At 36.9% G+C, this 17,376-nt stretch overlaps 1 protein-coding gene across 10 annotated transcripts in view; it reads left to right on the top strand.

The window, feature by feature from the left end:
• Positions 1 to 17,376, top strand: part of CADPS2 (calcium dependent secretion activator 2) — a 307,032-nt gene that overhangs the window by 97,195 nt on the left and 192,461 nt on the right. For 9 of the 10 annotated variants that reach the window (XM_065836490.2, XM_065836480.2, XM_065836499.2 and 6 more), the window contains exon 3: positions 7,770 to 8,102. The exons of the other annotated variant lie outside the window; for it this stretch is intronic. In XM_065836490.2, coding sequence (XP_065692562.2) covers positions 7,770 to 8,102 — 333 coding nt within the window. The remainder of the gene's footprint in view (positions 1 to 7,769; positions 8,103 to 17,376) is intronic. 10 annotated transcript variants of the gene reach the window in all.

Below are 17,376 nucleotides of genomic sequence, written 5' to 3'. Positions count from 1 at the left end.
AACTGATTTCAATCTGTTCTAGTTCCTAGAAAGAGAATTATTGTCTTTTGCAGAAATTTTAGAGCTCAGTTTAGCCCTGAAAGTTTCTGACTGTTTTTAAAAGTTAATTTGGTGTGTCATAAGCTCAAGAGTTCTGGTAACGGCAAGAAGCACATCAGGAGCTTGAGTGGAGAACACATCAGGAAAGCATGGCAGAAACCTGAAAAGCATTTACAAACTCGAGTGTTCCTTGGATTTCTGTCAAAGTCCTTTTTGCCTTTGTTCAGTCTTTATCAAAGAGGTACTTCTATTAGTTTATGTTTTTTTAATTTAAATTGACGATTTCCAATATGACATAGTTCCCATTAATCTTAATATGGTTCTAACTTTGTTTCCACCATGCTTAAAATAAAAAATAATAAAAACAAAATAGAACAAAAAAAGAGAGAAACAAAAAAAACCCAAACCAAGCAAACAAACAAACAAACAAACAAACAAACCAAACACCAACCAGAACCCTTTAATACAAGAATTATTCCTCAAGGACAAAATGCTCCCCTATGCAGTTGGGTGCCTGTGTCTGGTTGATGGGATTCTGAAAAAAAAAAAAAAAAAACAAAAAAAAAACCACACAAACAACTCCAAAGAGAAATATCTGTAAGCCTTATCCAACAACCTTTTTTCTTCGCTATATGAAAAGTTCAGTTTTAACATTAGTGTGTTAACATCAGTTGCAATGCGTTGGCATGAATAAATACATTGGAGATCTAGATAATGCACTAGCTGGCTCATCAGTCTTTGCGAGCCCATGTAGAAGAGAGAGCATTTGGCCCTTGTATAGCAATACAGCTGTAATTTACGTGTGGAATATGGTTTGAAAGGTCTGGAAACACTTGAAAGGTGAAATGTGTGATCTTGTTAGAGGCTGAATTTCCCTTACATATATTGCAGTCAAACTTGCTTTTTGTCTTGAGGACAATGGGTCTATAACCACCTTCACCAAAATCTTTTGACTCTTATTTCTCTGCACTGCGTGGAGAAGATTGGCATGGCACCAACACAGAACGCTGAACGGGACGTGTATCCCACCTGCCCAAGGAGGATCCCACCAGCTAAGAGCAGTGGTACCGTCACTGGCGGCAGTAATATGGTGACACAACACAACTCCAAGCAGACTGAGTCTCTGTGACAAGCTCCAACTGGGAAAAATGCTCTTAAATTGTATTTCTTCATGAACAGGATTTGACTGGGGCTTGGAGAAAAGAGGCCAAATCCTGCCAGTGGTTGTGTTTTGCAGTTTTGATGGTGTCCTATCTGCTTTGATTACAAATCTAAGGACTGGGTGTTCCTCGCCTCAGTGTTTTGTTGCAGGCTGAGAAGAGGACTCAGTGGGGTCTTTGGAAGAACTTCACTATTAAAGAATGTTTCTGGATTGTTGGTGCTACCCAAATGACTGCAGTGTTTGCAGCTGCTTAGCAAGCTTCAGGAGCCAACAGAAACAGAGACCTGAATAGTTCTAATTAGGAGGAGATAGTGTACTTTCACAAGCAAAATGAAGTGTGCAGCATCAGTTGGAGCAATTGATGCAATCGCTTATCAATGTCCAAGTGTAGGTAATGAAGCATTTCCTATGATCTGCATCAGTGCAGAGGACACTGTTATAGCTGCCATTTGCAGTCTAGAAGACAAGGGCATTTTATGCTTAATTCAGAATGGCATACAAGTAATCATAGCAATAGAAATAGGAAGCTACCACAACTTCTGGGTGAACCGTTATATAGAGGACCTCTCTGTTTATAAGGGCTGTGGTGTTTTATTCCACCTGTTACTGTGCTGGCACATGCAGGATACCAAAAGCTTCATCCAGTGATGCTAAAATTTAACAGAAATGAAAAAAGCTAGTTGTAAAGAAAGTTGATAAGGAAGCAGGTTCATACCATGTCTAGTATGTCTAGAAGTTTACTGTCCCAGGGACATAGTGTGCATTTTGAGCTGCAGCCACATTTTCCATGAGAGATACATTGAGCCCTCACTGTTAAGACATAGGACATGTCTAGAGTGTAAATGTGATCTCCTCAAAGCTAGAGGAACAGCAGTGTCTGTCAAAAAGGAAGAAAAATCTCTAGCTGCTCTTGTGGCAAACAAAGTTCCCAATGCTGCTTTGTTTAATGAAGATGAGAATGTCAGTGCAGTTGCACTACTAGAAGGTGTACAGGGGCCGGATGAGTCGGGAGTTTGAGACTCAAAAATCATTCCTGTGATCTCTCTGCCCTTCTCAGTACCCTTTTGAATTTTAAAAGGGCAAACAAGGTTTTGCTTAAACAAAATCCTATGTTACCATGCAAAACTCGTACCCAAAATATAAAAAGCAACAAGTTATAGCTGAATTCAGTTCATCTCCAGAATGGATAATGGATGAACATGATTGCAATGCTTTTCTCTGTGTGTGTGTACACACACATGCGTTACATAGACATGTATACATTTATATACACATACACACACACACTTGTACTCCCTGAAGCTAAAATTTCAGTTTTCACACAGTTAATAAGGCAATTCTATGTTGAAAAAAGTGTTCCATTGTAACTTATTACCTACAAACCCAAATGTTTTTATTTTATAGCATTGGATATACCACAGATGTGAGAGGTGTTCCGCAGAAGGTTTGTATTGTAGACACAATATCTTTGCAATTAAAAATATGGAGGAGGTACTTTCCGTGTTTTACTTTGGAAGAGAATGTTAGTCTGAAAATGAGATTTTGGTTAAAAATCCTAATGTATATATGTTTTTCCCTTTGTCTCAACGTACTGATTAGAGAACACTTGTTTGTTTGTTTGCTTCTTTTTTCAATTCTTTGTTTTAAAAAGGGGTGGCTTAAATGATAATTTTTCCCTTTATGAAACCCTTTTGGAAAAACTTTTGTGCCTGAGAATAAAAGAGCTTGTAAAATAATTTGGTCAGTGTAAGCTTAGTGTGTTGCCAGTTGGTGCTGTGCCTAGAGCTGAGTCAGGATCAGTTAGAACTGATATATAAGCACATAGCTGCAAGGTTGTGTTTAACTGGTATGTATAGCAGAATTACAAAATGTTATTTTTTTTATCAACAACACCACTTCTACGAACTGGTAGAAACATTATGGGTATTTATAATGATTTTTCTTCCAAATTGGCTAAAAAGGTGACCTTAATAGAGAACTCCATCACTGTGTGTCTTGCAAATGAAAGACAACACATATAAAAGTTTGTAATGCATGGCCTAATTGGCCTCATATTTAATCTGTTTACAGAGGTTGTCTACAGTTGAGTTTATGCAAACTCTTTTGCATATTGCTTATGTTTTTTCCTAAGCTCTACAGCAGAGAATAAGATTATCATGTTTGTGTTGCCTGCATGTATAATTAGTTAAATTTGGTATGATGTTCAACAAACAGAAATGTTATTCAAGGGGTATGTGCTAGGATATGTAAAAGCAGTTTTTTGTTCAATGTTTCAGATATTTTCTCAAGTTGCAGTCACTGCTAAAAATGTAACTTTCATCTTTAAACAGATATATACCTTCCAGGTAACCGTCTAATGCTACAGACTATTTTGAAATAAACTTTTGCAATACATGAAATTATATATGTATAATGAGTGGAAAAAAGTGAATTTAAACCATACTTCAGTAGATAGATTCAAATTATATTTGTTACTGTAATTATCAGGGGAAAAGAAATTGAGGAAATTTTTTTAATTGCGTACCTAATCATCTTTGAATGGTTATGATATGAGGAGAACTTCATCTGTCAAAGACTGTAGGTATGGCTCAGTCCAAGAGTATTCAGAAGGGCTCTAAATAAAGTGATTTGGAAAAGTTCCTCAAAATTGATATATTGTGTCTATCAAAACCTGTCTTTGAACTATCTATTTTTTCTTGAATGCACTGTATGTGTTAGTAGAGCATTTCTTTTTGGTCTTAGATAGTTTGTTAGCAATGGGTAGCAGGAAGAGTTGACTTTAACTTAGACCCAAGGAACCACTAATGATACTAAAAGTTCAAATGCTGACTGACAAAAAGCATCGCTCCAGGATTTCTTTGAAAAAGTCCAGAAAACACTGGCAGAAACAGGAAATACTTCATTAAAAACTTTGACTCGTGGCAAATAACTTCTAAATAATACAAGCATTTCCAAATGATGATGGCTGTTCTACCAGATATATTTCCCTGTAGAAATAGATTTCTTTGTCCCTACAATAACTTTTCCTGGTATTTTATATTTTACATTCAAAACTCAAATATTTTTTTCTCTTCAATTCTCCCCTAATGTTGAGGGACTTGAGGTAACATTTTGACACTGGAGGTTTTTGAATGATTATTTAATTAGAAGTAAGTCTAATGATCAGATAATCCAAACACAGAATAAAGGGAAGAAGTGCCAACAATTTAGTGAAAGTACTTAACTAGCCTTTTGCTTTAAATGGAGATATCAACAGAAATATTTTCCCTAATAGGGGTGATTGGGCTGTGCACATAATCCATGTTGAAGAAAAAGTGGCAGACTACGTTACAACTACTACAAAAGCTTAGATATTTAATTGTAAAAAGGAATGCTGCCAAGAGAGTACCACCGATGTTGTAAAGCATATGTGAGTCCCAAGACTCTGGACCAACAGATACTCATCCAGATGGACTTTCTGGAACAATGGTGGAAACAGTAACTCTGTTGGCATGAAACAAGTGCCATACCATTCTCCATACAGTAGCAATTCCCGTAAACTTCTACTGAGAACATTTTTTCAAAAGCAACTGTAAAACTTTGCTTAAAAGCATTGAAACTGAGTAGACAAATCTGAAGAAATATAACTGAAGCAAAGGATTTTGCATTTGACATGAAGTGTACCATATGTCTTTCAGGAACAGGAATGACGAGACATTTAATAGCTTTTTAATGCATCTTACTGTGTCAAATTTGAGGCACATATGTTACACTCCTAACTGAATTTCCATTCTCTTATGGTTTTCTCTTGCAAACCAAATCTTGAAAATAGAGCCTTTCTATTGACATGTTATTATTACTTTTTAATTATCTCAGATACAAATGGTGTGTTTTAAAGATATTACATTTTTTCCCTCAGGAAAAATGTCAGTTTTCTGCTCAAAAAGGAGTAGTACAATAAGAGCTTTAGGTCCAATGGATTCCTTTACAGAACCAATCATGTACTTTTTGTCGTCTATCAGTCACACTTTGGGTTTATATTTTGAGCTATTTCCTTTAATATCCACCATATCTTTTGGGAAAGAATTATCTTGGAATAATTCCATAAAATATAATAAAAACACAGTTTGTGACTGAAACACTTCAGAAGGGAACATTTTAAGGTCAAGGATACATGCAAATTATATTTTGTGTTTGCACATAGCTGTTGTTTTGCCCAACATGAACATACCATTGCTTTGTCACTGTTGTGGCCACCAAGTGTTACAACACTGCTCCCCTTCCATGGGTAAGTGTTGAAAAAATGGAACAGATTTTTCTTGCAGTGTCCTAGAAAATCAACCTCGAAATTAGAAATAAATTTTGAATTAGTCTAGTTCATAAGTCAAGGGAAATGCTAGCAGCTTTTCAGCCCCTGCATTTTGGATTAATGATTTTGAATAATATGACTGAAATAAGGTAAAGAAAGGTGAATGGTATTCTTCTGATCTTGCAGTGTGTGTTTTTTTATTACACTGATTCCTAGCAAAATACATAGGGTCATGTAATATTGGATAAACATGAGATTTTGGGGAGGGAGTAGCCTATAAATATTATTAATTTCACTCTTTCTTCTGCATCTGCTTTCTCTCATGGAGTTTACAAACTAATGTGATGGAAGATTTAATAATGTTTGTGGACAGTACAAAGTGGCTGAAGTTAGTTTGAAGTCATTTTTTTTTTTAATTTTTTTTTTCTATTTACTTTCAAGTGAAGCTGTTGGAGGCATGCATTGCTTGTAATTGCAGACTGTTAAAACAAAGAAAGGCTTAATATACTTATACTTGTTTGCGTTGATAAGTTTCATTGCTGAGTGAAATTTCTGATTATTATTTGTTTTGAAGTCTGGTTCAATATTAGTATAACATTTTGAGGAAATTAATATCAGCATTAATTGACAGTAACTGTGTCAGGTCCCTTTATGGATAAGAATTTAAGCACGCTTAGTTTTCCAAAAAAAGAAATCCATCATGGTACAGTTAGAGCATGAAATGTGATTAGCATATATTGGTGTTGGTTTTTTTGTTTTGTTTTTGTTTTAATAATCTATGTGGGCAAGTACTTTTAGGCTTAATCTGCAGCCTTCTGAACAGTATCAATTAGAATATCTGTTGAAAGGTATGTTTTGTAGGTAACTGCATTTTAAAATATGCTACAGGGAAACATGCATCAACAAGCACTGTAACTTTTAGAATATGTTTTTCTTGGTCTTTTTCCACCTATGTATTCCTCTCTTGCTCTCTGTTTTCTATTTTCCAAATGAAGAACAGTATTATTTTAGTTTGGTTGTTAGGTGTACCATCTTCCAACATACGCGAGTATACGGAGTTGGAGCTCTGCTGTGCTGTCACCTCATTCATTGCATTTTCATAGCTCTTGGTGACTAAACGTACTATCTGAAAATGCACAGTTAACTCATCTTCCACTTCATAGCATCTGATTTAAGAGAGCGAACAGTCAGACAGGTGAGGGATAGAAAATCTCTTTTAGACTACCTGGCACCACGTCTGTTGTTTGCATCTCAGCGGTGCGCGGGGTATTGATGCGGCATCCGAGCAGTCCCAGCAGCCAGGTCTGCCAGGGACCTGAAGACAGCTGGTTCTCCCCGAGTTATCCGTTCAACGGCATGATGCCACTTGTCCTTTGTCCAAGGCACACAGCAGTTGCTTACCTGACTAGTCATGCTGCAGTGGTCGTGTTCTTGTTGCTTGCATTTTGTAGAGGAAGTTTCATGAGACTTGCTAGAAATGAGCTGGCCGCATGCAGCGGTTGGAAAGATCAGCCTTGCCAAAGCCTGTGTTAGAAGAAGAGCTGAATGCAGCTGTCCTTGAACACTGAAAAGGTCTTACAGAATGCTGATACTGATTTAATGAGTTTGTTGTAGTGTGCCTTGTCGTATCTTAAGAGTATGTGTATTTTGGAGAGGTTTTTAGTGTTAGTTTTTGTTTGGTTTTTTACATGGAGAATCCCGTATTGTGTCTCCAGTATCATATCTACAGTAGTAGAACCAGTTCTGTATCTTTCTTTCCTCTATTGTTAATATCGATTGTAGTGTTTCTCTAGTACTTTTTTTATTTTTCCTATATTTTTGTCTCACCTTCCGTGAGATTCTCTGCTAGCTTAAAGATCATATTGTAACTCATACTCCTGAGTTTTGAGACTGCGTACCTCATCCATGAGTTACTTGCAAATAACTGTAGAGTTCTTTGGTTTTAATGGAAAAAAGATTAATTAAATCTTGTAGGCAGGTTTTGAATTAGCTGCTGTTAATTCAAACTTTATTCTAGTTTAACTATTGTAAATTTATGAATAAACACTTTAAAGGCTACTTAATTTGAGTACTTATTCAATGCAGAAACTTACTTTTTCAACATAGTCACTTGTTTCTTTGTGAAAAATATAGCAAACCTGGCCTTTATAACTCTTACTTATAAAGCTATCTCACATAGAAGCAAAATATTAGATTGTGATCCCTTTGTAAGGGATGATTTTGTGGTTTTGCCCATACCTAACTTTTTCTGTTTCTTTTTTTTCTCTTTTATTTTAAAAGGTATTTCTCAAGAGTGACCGGGTTGCAAGAATGGTCCACAGTGGAGGATGTTCTGCAAATGACTTTAGAGATGTTTTTAAGAAAAATATAGAAAAGAGGGTCCGAAGTTTGCCAGAAATCGATGGATTGAGCAAAGAGACAGTGTTAAGTTCTTGGCTAGCCAAATACGATGCCATATACAGGGGAGAAGAGGACTTTTGCAAACAGCCAAATAGAATGGCCTTAAGTGCTGTATCGGAGCTGATTCTGAGCAAGGAACAGCTTTATGAAATGTTTCAGCAGATTCTAGGGATCAAAAAATTGGAACACCAGTTGATTTATAATGCCTGCCAAGTAAGTATTGGTGTCACTCCATTCTGTTGTTTTCAAAATATCTCCCCCCTGCCAACAGGTCAAGTCCTTCCAGTGTGCAGAAATCTTCAGTTTTAGGTACATCTCCACAGAGATGAGACTCAGGAAAGAATCTTTGCATCATTTGGTTGCTGGGGAGCACCTGGAACAAGGGTATGGCACAGTATATGGTACTTTTGCTACCGGGATGTCCTGAGACCTTTTACAGTGTCACAGCTCCAGTGATTTGCGTGATTCTGTGCAATGTTCTATGGTCTATATACCTGCATACCATCTTATAAGTTACATATGTGTGTTTGTACATACATTTGTGTGTTTGTGTGGATATTTAAAAGAAATTTGCTTCCATAAATAGACAGGTGGGAGGTGATTCAATTCAAAATGCTCTTGGCCATACAATGTCTAGAAGTTGGCTATGTTAGAACTTGATGTGCTTTATTTCAAACACCATCTACAAAGCTAATTTGCACATTTTACTTTGTTGTGTTGTTGAATGAAAGTGATGTTCCCCATAAATTACTGAGGACAAGACAAGCAGTCTATTCAGCAATCAGATCTGGATTTATATGTATAATCTATTGCTAATCAGTAATGTAAATGATATGTAAAAATATTTTATCTGGCTAGTCTTCATAGTGATGCAACTATAAATTAACAATTACTTAGGGAGGAAAGACCTGAAAAAAGAGGGGTATTTTTGAAAGTCTTGCAACCGACCAGAGTGGATGTAGCATTTAAACTGAGCTCACGTAGCTTTCTACACTGTCTATAAAACAGAACACCGGACTACGTAAAAGATGTTTAAATATATTATGCTGAAGGCTGGCTTGTAGTTGTGGGCTGTCTTAATTCAGGAACAAATGGGGAATCTTGGACATTGTTGCCTACTTCATTTATGGGGTAGTGTGGCATAAAATCATGCAACTGTTCTATGGTTGAAACATCTGTGGTATTTAATGATTCTCAGGGTCATAGATGCAACTTTTATAAGAAAGTGTAATATTTTATTCTGCATCAAATATGAGGGCTTCTATTTTCCCTGTGAGCTGTTTACCAAGATGGTGGAAAGAGACTTCCAAAAGAGCAGTGTTTTCAATGGAAAGAGAGAAATTTTTTTTTTTTTTTTTTTTTTTCTGTTTGCCTCATCTTGTTCCTTTTGCCTCTTAATTCACATACATGTATGTCATGAAGCTAACCCCTGGGATACACAGGTTGGCAATAAGGTGAAGAACTACTGAAACCTTGGATGTAAGCCTGCTTAGTTGTGTTTTGGTTTGGTTGGTTTTTTTTAATATAATAGAACATAGAGGCATAGGATAATGTAGTTTGGAAGAGACCTCAGGAGGTCAGTCAGGCCAACCCTTGGCTCAAAGCAGGGTCACCTGTGAGGACAAACCAGGTTACTGAAGGCTTTAACCAGTCAGGTCTTAAAACTTCCAAGAATAGAGACAGACTGCACAAACTCTCTGGGCAACCTGTTGCAATACCTGAAAACATGAAAAAATAACTATTTTTTTCACCAGAATTTGATAACCCGCTATTTTTATTAGAAACTCTGTATGGATTCCTCCCTTCTCTGGTGTCTGATGATTGCTAAATCTTATTTTATATGTCACTGTGAATGACCAAAGTCTGCTGTTAGTCTGTATTGTGCTAGAGGAGCACAAACAAATGTAACTGTAGAGCTTTGAACAGTTAAACAAGGAAATTGTTCCCTTAGCCTAGAAGTGGTTCTGATAATAAAGTCCAGTAGGTTCTTATATCTGTACACTGGAAGGCTTCCTTATTTGGGTTCTTAGTTGTAGGAATGTTCATGGAACAAAACCGATTGGCAAATATCAACAATTTTCTGTCCTTTTTCTATAACCTATGAAGACACAGAAACATGGCAGTGACACATTTTGTCTTTCGCTATGGTAGAGCTTTGAGATTGGGATGATTTTCTTTTCTGTTTTTTGAATTGCATATCAGAGAGGAAATAATCCTGTGGTAAGTAGGAAGGGAAAAAGACTGATTGTTTGTCCTGATGTGTGCAGAAATGGCTCAATGGGCTTAAGAGAAGACTCTTGTCTTGCTCTTCTTGGATTTGAGCACTGAACGTTGTAAAATCTCCCGTGCAGGTCTCCAAAGTATACACTGTTTACCCTGGGTTCATATAAATTTTGGAGGATAGGAAGAAAGGGAGACTTACCTCTTTGGGAACAGGTATAGGAGCACCTCTGTATTGCAACCTGGGGAGAATGGAGAGGACAAGTCTTCAAGTCTATGCACTTCTTGTTTGGGCTTCTAGCTTAATGAGGATTTTAGTTTTCCAATGCGACGATGAGGGTCACTGTGCTAAAGGAAAAACTTTCATTATGTTCTCCAACAGAGTTGCTACCATCCATACATTTTATATGCTGTTCCTGTGGTCCAGTCAAGCACATAATACACCAAAGGTATGAGAAGGAAGTCTGTTGCAAAGAAAAAGACGAGTCACAGCCTTCCCAAGAAGTGTATTGCAGACAGCAGCCAGCTTTTTTTCCTTTGGCAAAATCCCTTATTTCTCATTATAGCTTTAATAAACATTTTAGTTTAGGCTGTTTCTTATTCCTTTCTATTTACAGTGTATTTATAGAAGATGAGATGGAGTTAGATTCGGATTTCAGTCAGCAACAGCAGTTTTCATTCCACCCTAGAAGCTTCTATCTGTCTTTGTATGAAAATGCTCACTTTAATTTCCCTTTGCTACTGCTGTTTAGAATAGCAGAGACTTGCAGATAATGATAATCAATAGTGTCTGGGAGCAGTGAGATAAGTGTAAGTCCGAACAGATGTTAAAATTGTAGTTTCGATAGATGTTTTGATGAGTTGCCTTATAGCCAGTGCTTCTGGCAGAGAATCAGAGATATGAAATTCTGTATATTTTGCAGCTCTGAGAAACAGCTGCCCTAACAGCAAATCTGTACAGTTATAATTTGTGCAGAAAACTCTTGTCTTTTTCTTTCCTACCTTTTTCATTCCTTCCAGCCCTTTGGAAATAGGAAACAGGAAAATATCTTACAATATCGATGATAAGAGTAAATTATCCTGCACCTACAGAGCTGCTAAGCAGACAAGGATGCTGTTTGTAACAGTAGGAGGTATTGTCTGCCAGCCTCCTCCTTGTGACTGTCTCTGCATTTAGAAACCTTTAATTGGCTTTCAGCAGCTTTTGCTCCCCAGCCTGTCTTAAATGGAGCATTTCCATCAGCTCTTAAACCCTTGGGTATCTGGCAACAGCTCCTCAGACACTTGTGCTGGGATGCAGGTTTCTGTGGGTCTACATAGGTTGCCAGTCTCCATCCTTTATGTGATGGCACTGAGAAACAGTGTTTGTTCAATCAGCAAAATAACTTAATAAGAAATAAAGTGAATAGTAATAGACCAGCTCTCTGACACTGTCAGACACAGTCCACATAACTATGAGAATTGTACGTGTTTTTCTTTAAAGAATGATTATTTTTTTGTCACAATCTTTTAACATATGCTAATACCTAAGCTTGTCCTTGCGTGGTGAACATTAACAGGACATTGACATTAGGTTGTTGAAGATTTCTTCTGTGATCTTATTGTCAACTTAGAGCAAGGCCATCAACTGCTGCCACCCACCTATATCTCTTTGTGATTAAAAGATTCAGTTTGGTAAGTGCTAACACTTTCACTTGATTTTTATTTACATAGTGTTGCCTTGAGCTGTGTTCTGTGATAAAGAAATGATTGCAAGTTAGCTGGGACTTAATGAGCTCCTTGACTTGCTTTTGAGATGCCTGGCCAGAGTGTGTTGTTACGATTTCTTTGATTTATAGAGATCAAACATGTCATAGTCTTTTTCTTTTTTTTTTTTTTTAATTATTCACTGATGTAGAGGATAACTTTGATGCAGAAAGTCAAACTGAAAGTCAAACTCAGACTGTTGTGTGGTCATGCACTATTATTATACTGCTTCACCAGCACCAGAATTTCTATATCAAGTAAATCATCACTCCACACAGAGTTTATTTTATTTTGAAGGTCGACCTTTGTAAGGTTGACTTTTTTGCCTGATCTAAGCCCTTTGTCTTGGGTGCATGGAGGAAAGAACAACACTGATTTTCATAATGAAAAAATTCTTGCAAGTCACATTCTCTTTTCTGACAGGTAATAAATAGTTTTGAGAATAATGTAACCATTTTCAAGAAAAATTATTTTGTAAGTCTTCTACTGTCAACGTTTTGGAAATCAACCACAAGCTAATTCTTTTTGAAATAGCTTTAGATGGTACTTTGCTGCAAGATATAATTTTCTGTTTAAAACCGTTGTATTGTGTCTGGTTCACATCCTTTATTATCTTATTTCAAGATGTAACTCTTTGTATAAGTGTCTAATACTGAAAATTATGAACTATATTGTATCTTCCATAATAAATTTTTATATTTTTAATTGTGAGAATATTTTCTGTCAAGAATTTCTCCTGAACTGAAGTCTGCTTGTGGTGCTCAATGCAATTGGACTGTTTCACCCAGCACTTCATTGAAGTCCAGTTAATTGTGCAGTTTTGGAAATAAGTCAAATTAAGGGCAATTTAATTTGCAACAAGGTCCTCGTGACTTTTGAATATTGGTAGTTCTGATCCTTTGCTCAGAAAAATCATGAAAAATAGTGCAGTTATGTCATGGATCACAGAATTTCCCACGCTTCTGGTTATTTTTCTTAGAAACTTTCATACTCTGTGTAAGTTATAGGGACAAATGCAATTTTACGAAGGACAAAGAATAATGATATCTTTGTATAGAAAGTTTCAGTGTAGAGTTGGTAATCTTCTTCTTGAAGTAATCAAACAAATGTTAAGATTCCATTTAGTATTTAGACCAAAACTTAAACAGAATCATTAATGTTTAAGGTGAGGCAAGGCACAGGAAAAGAATGGTTTGGGCTGCATTCAGTACATATTGCATTACGGTATATGTTCTGTATCGGAGTCTTTTCAGTCAAACGAAAAGATACTGGCTCCATGAGATGTTATAATTTGACCAGGGCTTTAGGTAAGCCAGCACCTTTCCGATGGTCACCAATGACTGTCATTTCTTATTTTGTGAGAAATTACACTTGATATAACAAGGATACCTCTGAAAAACGTTGATAAGGTCCATTGCTATATTTTCGAGGCAGCCTCAAGTGTTAGTTAAGACATCCACTGATGTCTTAAACATCCATCCCTCTGGGCTGAAAATGTGCTTTTACCTGGTCTAAGATATTCCTACTCCCATATTAAAAAAAAAGTAAATCCAAGCCAAAGCACCACAGCCCCTTGTGCTCTCTACGGGAGATCTGCTACCTTCAGTACCTTCAGGCCTTACCTGGTAAGCGGTTCCTGCTGGGCAGCCAGCGCTGACCCCCCCGTGTGGGGCAGGATTTATTTGCTCTCGAGATAAAAGGCAGTTTTGCAGTGACTGCAGAGTAGATGTCAGGCAGGATGGGAGTGTGGGGACAAGCTGTCTGGGCTCTCAGTGGGCAGAAGGGACTGCAGTGGTATGGGAGATCTCTTGGGACTGAAAAAACAAGTTTGTGGGACTGTGGGAGGTTATAGAGTTATAGTTAGTATTCAGGTGTTGACCACATTTTTAGATTATGTGGGTTTAGAAAGTTTCTGCACGCAGTCGTGATGCAATAATGATATGCTTCCTTACAGAAAAGGTCAGTGCTTTAAAACTGTCATATATGTCTGTCAACCTGAAAAGTGTCTCCTGCCTTTGATAACAGAAATGTTCACACTTCAGGCTTGCTTATGCATCAGCTCTATTGGTTTCTAGTATCTGCAAATAAAAGAATATATCTTCTCCCATGCCCTCCTCCTCACAAAAAAAAATCTGACTTATGATTGATTTTTCCCCATTCTTCAAGGGGAAAATATATTTGCCACTGTCTGTTCTTCAGCGAAGCAGAATAATTCAGATATTTCAGTGGAGAAATAAATTGTCATTTCTCACAGGATTTTAGATTTTGTCTCTTCTTCATAAGATGTCACTCTTAATTACATGTACATAGGAGTTTAATATTAAGTTATTCCAACAGTTAGCTATTTAAAATGTCTTTTTTTCTGAGCTGCTTCACTTGTTTTTTACCTCAGTTTGAGAGCTCTGGAGAGGTATTGCTCAAAACAGAAGTATCAGTGCTTTGGAAAATAGTGCTGCAGTGTCAGATATCCCTCCTAAGATTACTCCTGTAATGGGACTGCAAGGAAGTCTACAGTGAAGCTTAACAGTGTATGTCAGGCCAGTTTGGAGTTTCAGCTTCATAATGTGAGTTCTAGTGAAAAAGGAAGTATTGGAATCCTCAAGTGATTCAGTTCTTTTAACACACACACACACACACACACACACACACACACACACAGAGAGAGACACAGGTGATACTTGGAAAAAAAGCTCCTGTAAACAAGTGTTTTTTCTGTGCTAGCAGATTGCCCCAAAGGGTCTTGATTTGTTCTCATTTACTCTAATGATAGAAGAATGGTGGAAAGAATATTAAAGCATCCTCAGAGATGCAAGTTGCTTTTTTAGCATGTTTAGATGTCTGACTCTGAACAACATTTTAAAGCCTTGCAAGTTAAAAAATAGAGAAGTACTTTGTTTTTTCTTTCTTTTTTTTAGTTGAAGGAATACTGAGAAAGTACCAGAGACAAATGGTGTGTTTGCAATGGTAAGGCATTTTCAGTATTTGAGGTATTGCAGTATCCTTGCATTCAGGTTTTAGGTGAGAAAAATTGTCTTTGACGTCTACATTTAAAAGGAAAACTTGAGTGGGACATCTGAAAACCATGAAAATATTCCAAGGTTTACTTGTTCAGTGTAAGTGTTAAGAAAAAACATTGAGGGATAGTTTTTCACTTTTAATCACTTTGAAGACAAAATGAACTTGTGGATTTTTCTATCACAGAGCTTCCTTTGTGCATCTATGTCGTCTGTTCTTGTTGAGTTTTGTTTTCCACTTACATGAAGGAGTTGGACATGTATGGTTTCCAATAGCCTGAGAGACTGCCAGCACTCACAGACTAGTGGATTAATGTGTATTCTCCAAGTCAGCATTCTTCTAGGCCTGTTTTCCCATGTATCACCTTTCTCATCACAAGAGGTAAGCCAGGCTTGACTGAGAATCAACAGAGAGAAGCTGGGAGTTACCCATTTCACCTGCTCTGCCTTGTGCCTCCTCTGGCAGTTGAAATCATCAGTGTTGGGATTTTGGCTGCACATCTTTCTTTCAAGCTGTTTTGTTTTCTGCGATTGTCTTTGGCATTTGATGAGTGCGGGAAAACAGCAGCAAAATGAGCATCATTGCATAAAAAAATAATGAAGTTGGTTTTGCCTTTGTTAAAGTAGATCCTTTTAAGTTTCTTCTGTTTTCTACCTTTTCCCTGTGTTTTCTTTTTTTTCCCTACGATATTCTTTTGAAGCATTCATGAAGTAATTGATGCTTTTATGACATTCTCTTGAGTTCCAGATCCAAGGGATTTTAACTGCCTCAACACTCAAAACCAAATATATCAAGATTTAGCTTGCACTTATTTTAATATCACCAGAGCATTTGACTCATTGTGTTTAATATTACTAGCTGAGAATAAAGTTCATCTAGATTGGTATTAAGCAATAAAAATTAATGTTTTCTCCCAAAGGCTGTAGTATTATTTTTTTTAAAATGTTTTGTTTGGGATTTTTTTAAGGAGAGATTCTGTGTCTTAAAGTAGATATATGCAAACCAAATAATTTTTGCAGCCACATTTCCAGACTGATGATTAAGTTTATTAATGTGTCTGATTCCCAGCTTATATGTGTATTTGAAAGAATGCTTGTGAGCAAGCTGAAGATGTTAATGATCTTTAGCACAAATTTGTCACTTCTTCTGCCCAAGACATGGTATATTCTGTATTTCCTCTATCTTTTTATCAATTCAAAGTAAAGTGGTTTTGTTTAGAGCAATCACTTCCATTCCAAGGATCAATTTGATTATTCAGGTTTCTCTTCAGGGTGTTTCACCCTGTTGAGGTGTCTTCGGCATCCAGTGTGACACCAGCAGAAGCAGCTGAAAAAGCCACAGTAAAAAAAAATGAGGCTGCGTTTTCCTTTCCGTCAGTGGTACTGAGTGTCTTGTTCTGAAGCTTAGCTGCTTTGTTCTCTCATTTTTGATTTTTTTAAGGGAGAACCCTCTTAGCTCTCCGTTCTTGAGAGGGAGTTTATTTGCAGCGGGCTGCCTGGACAAGGTTCATATGAGCTCCTGCATCTCAATCACTCCAGAGGGAAAGATGACAATAAATTTGGAAATGGACCAGCTAATATATATCGTAGATATATATTTTTAAAAGAAATACCAAAGCCCAGCCATAGCAGACAATAGACTGTCCTATACAAGAGTAGTTGTCTATGTAAAATAGCTGAGAGATCTGCAGCTCTTTCTGAATATACTATAATTTGTGTGTTTATTTTTTATCCTTTAGGAAGTTGTTTTTGTGGCTGTCCTAAAAATGAGAGAACTCTCAGGGCACCTTTTCAGCTGTCTCCTCTGCTGAGGCCGTTCTAATCTAAGATCTAATCTCACAATCTCTAATCTTCCAGGCAGTCCACCCTGGACACCCTCTCACCCAGAAAGAGGATTGATTCTCAACAGGAGAGCTGTCATGCAGGGAAATGCTCCTTGGCCTGGCATTAGTTCGTCCTTTTTATATTACAAGACTTGAAGACAGTTGTTCATATCATCCAGATTCAGTTTGGTGTCAGTGCTGAGACTACCTGCTTTGTGATTAGATGTTCATAATTTCAAACTTCCATCACATTTACAAGAAAATGCCTGTTTCTCTTTCTATAGGTCTTCTATGGGTAGTTAGATTATCTTCATTTTGTTTTTTTGCTAAAGGCATGAAAAATTCTCAGGCTAACTAAAATAACCCTTTTTTGGTTAGTAACATGACTAGAGAGAAGAAAAAAATAACAGCAGCCCTCATTTTGAAAGTTTACAGCTTACTGGGAAGGGGAAAAGGAAGGAGAGTAAAAATGGGATTCATCTGTACTATGTGTTTTCTATGGGAATCTGTTTCTTGAAATAATAGATAAACAAATTGACTTCCAGGCATTTTAGCTATAAACAGGAAAATTCTGAAATAAAACTGGGGTCACTTATTTAGTATAAATGTTGACTTCCAGCTGCTGTTGAAAGGAGCTGTTGTATGGTAAGCATTGGGGCTATGGCAGAAGAAATATCTCTCTGC

This window comes from Patagioenas fasciata, chromosome 1, assembly GCF_037038585.1.
Source record: "Patagioenas fasciata isolate bPatFas1 chromosome 1, bPatFas1.hap1, whole genome shotgun sequence".
Taxonomy (NCBI): Eukaryota; Metazoa; Chordata; class Aves; order Columbiformes; family Columbidae; genus Patagioenas; species Patagioenas fasciata.
This window is presented reverse-complemented; position numbering and strand designations above follow the sequence as displayed.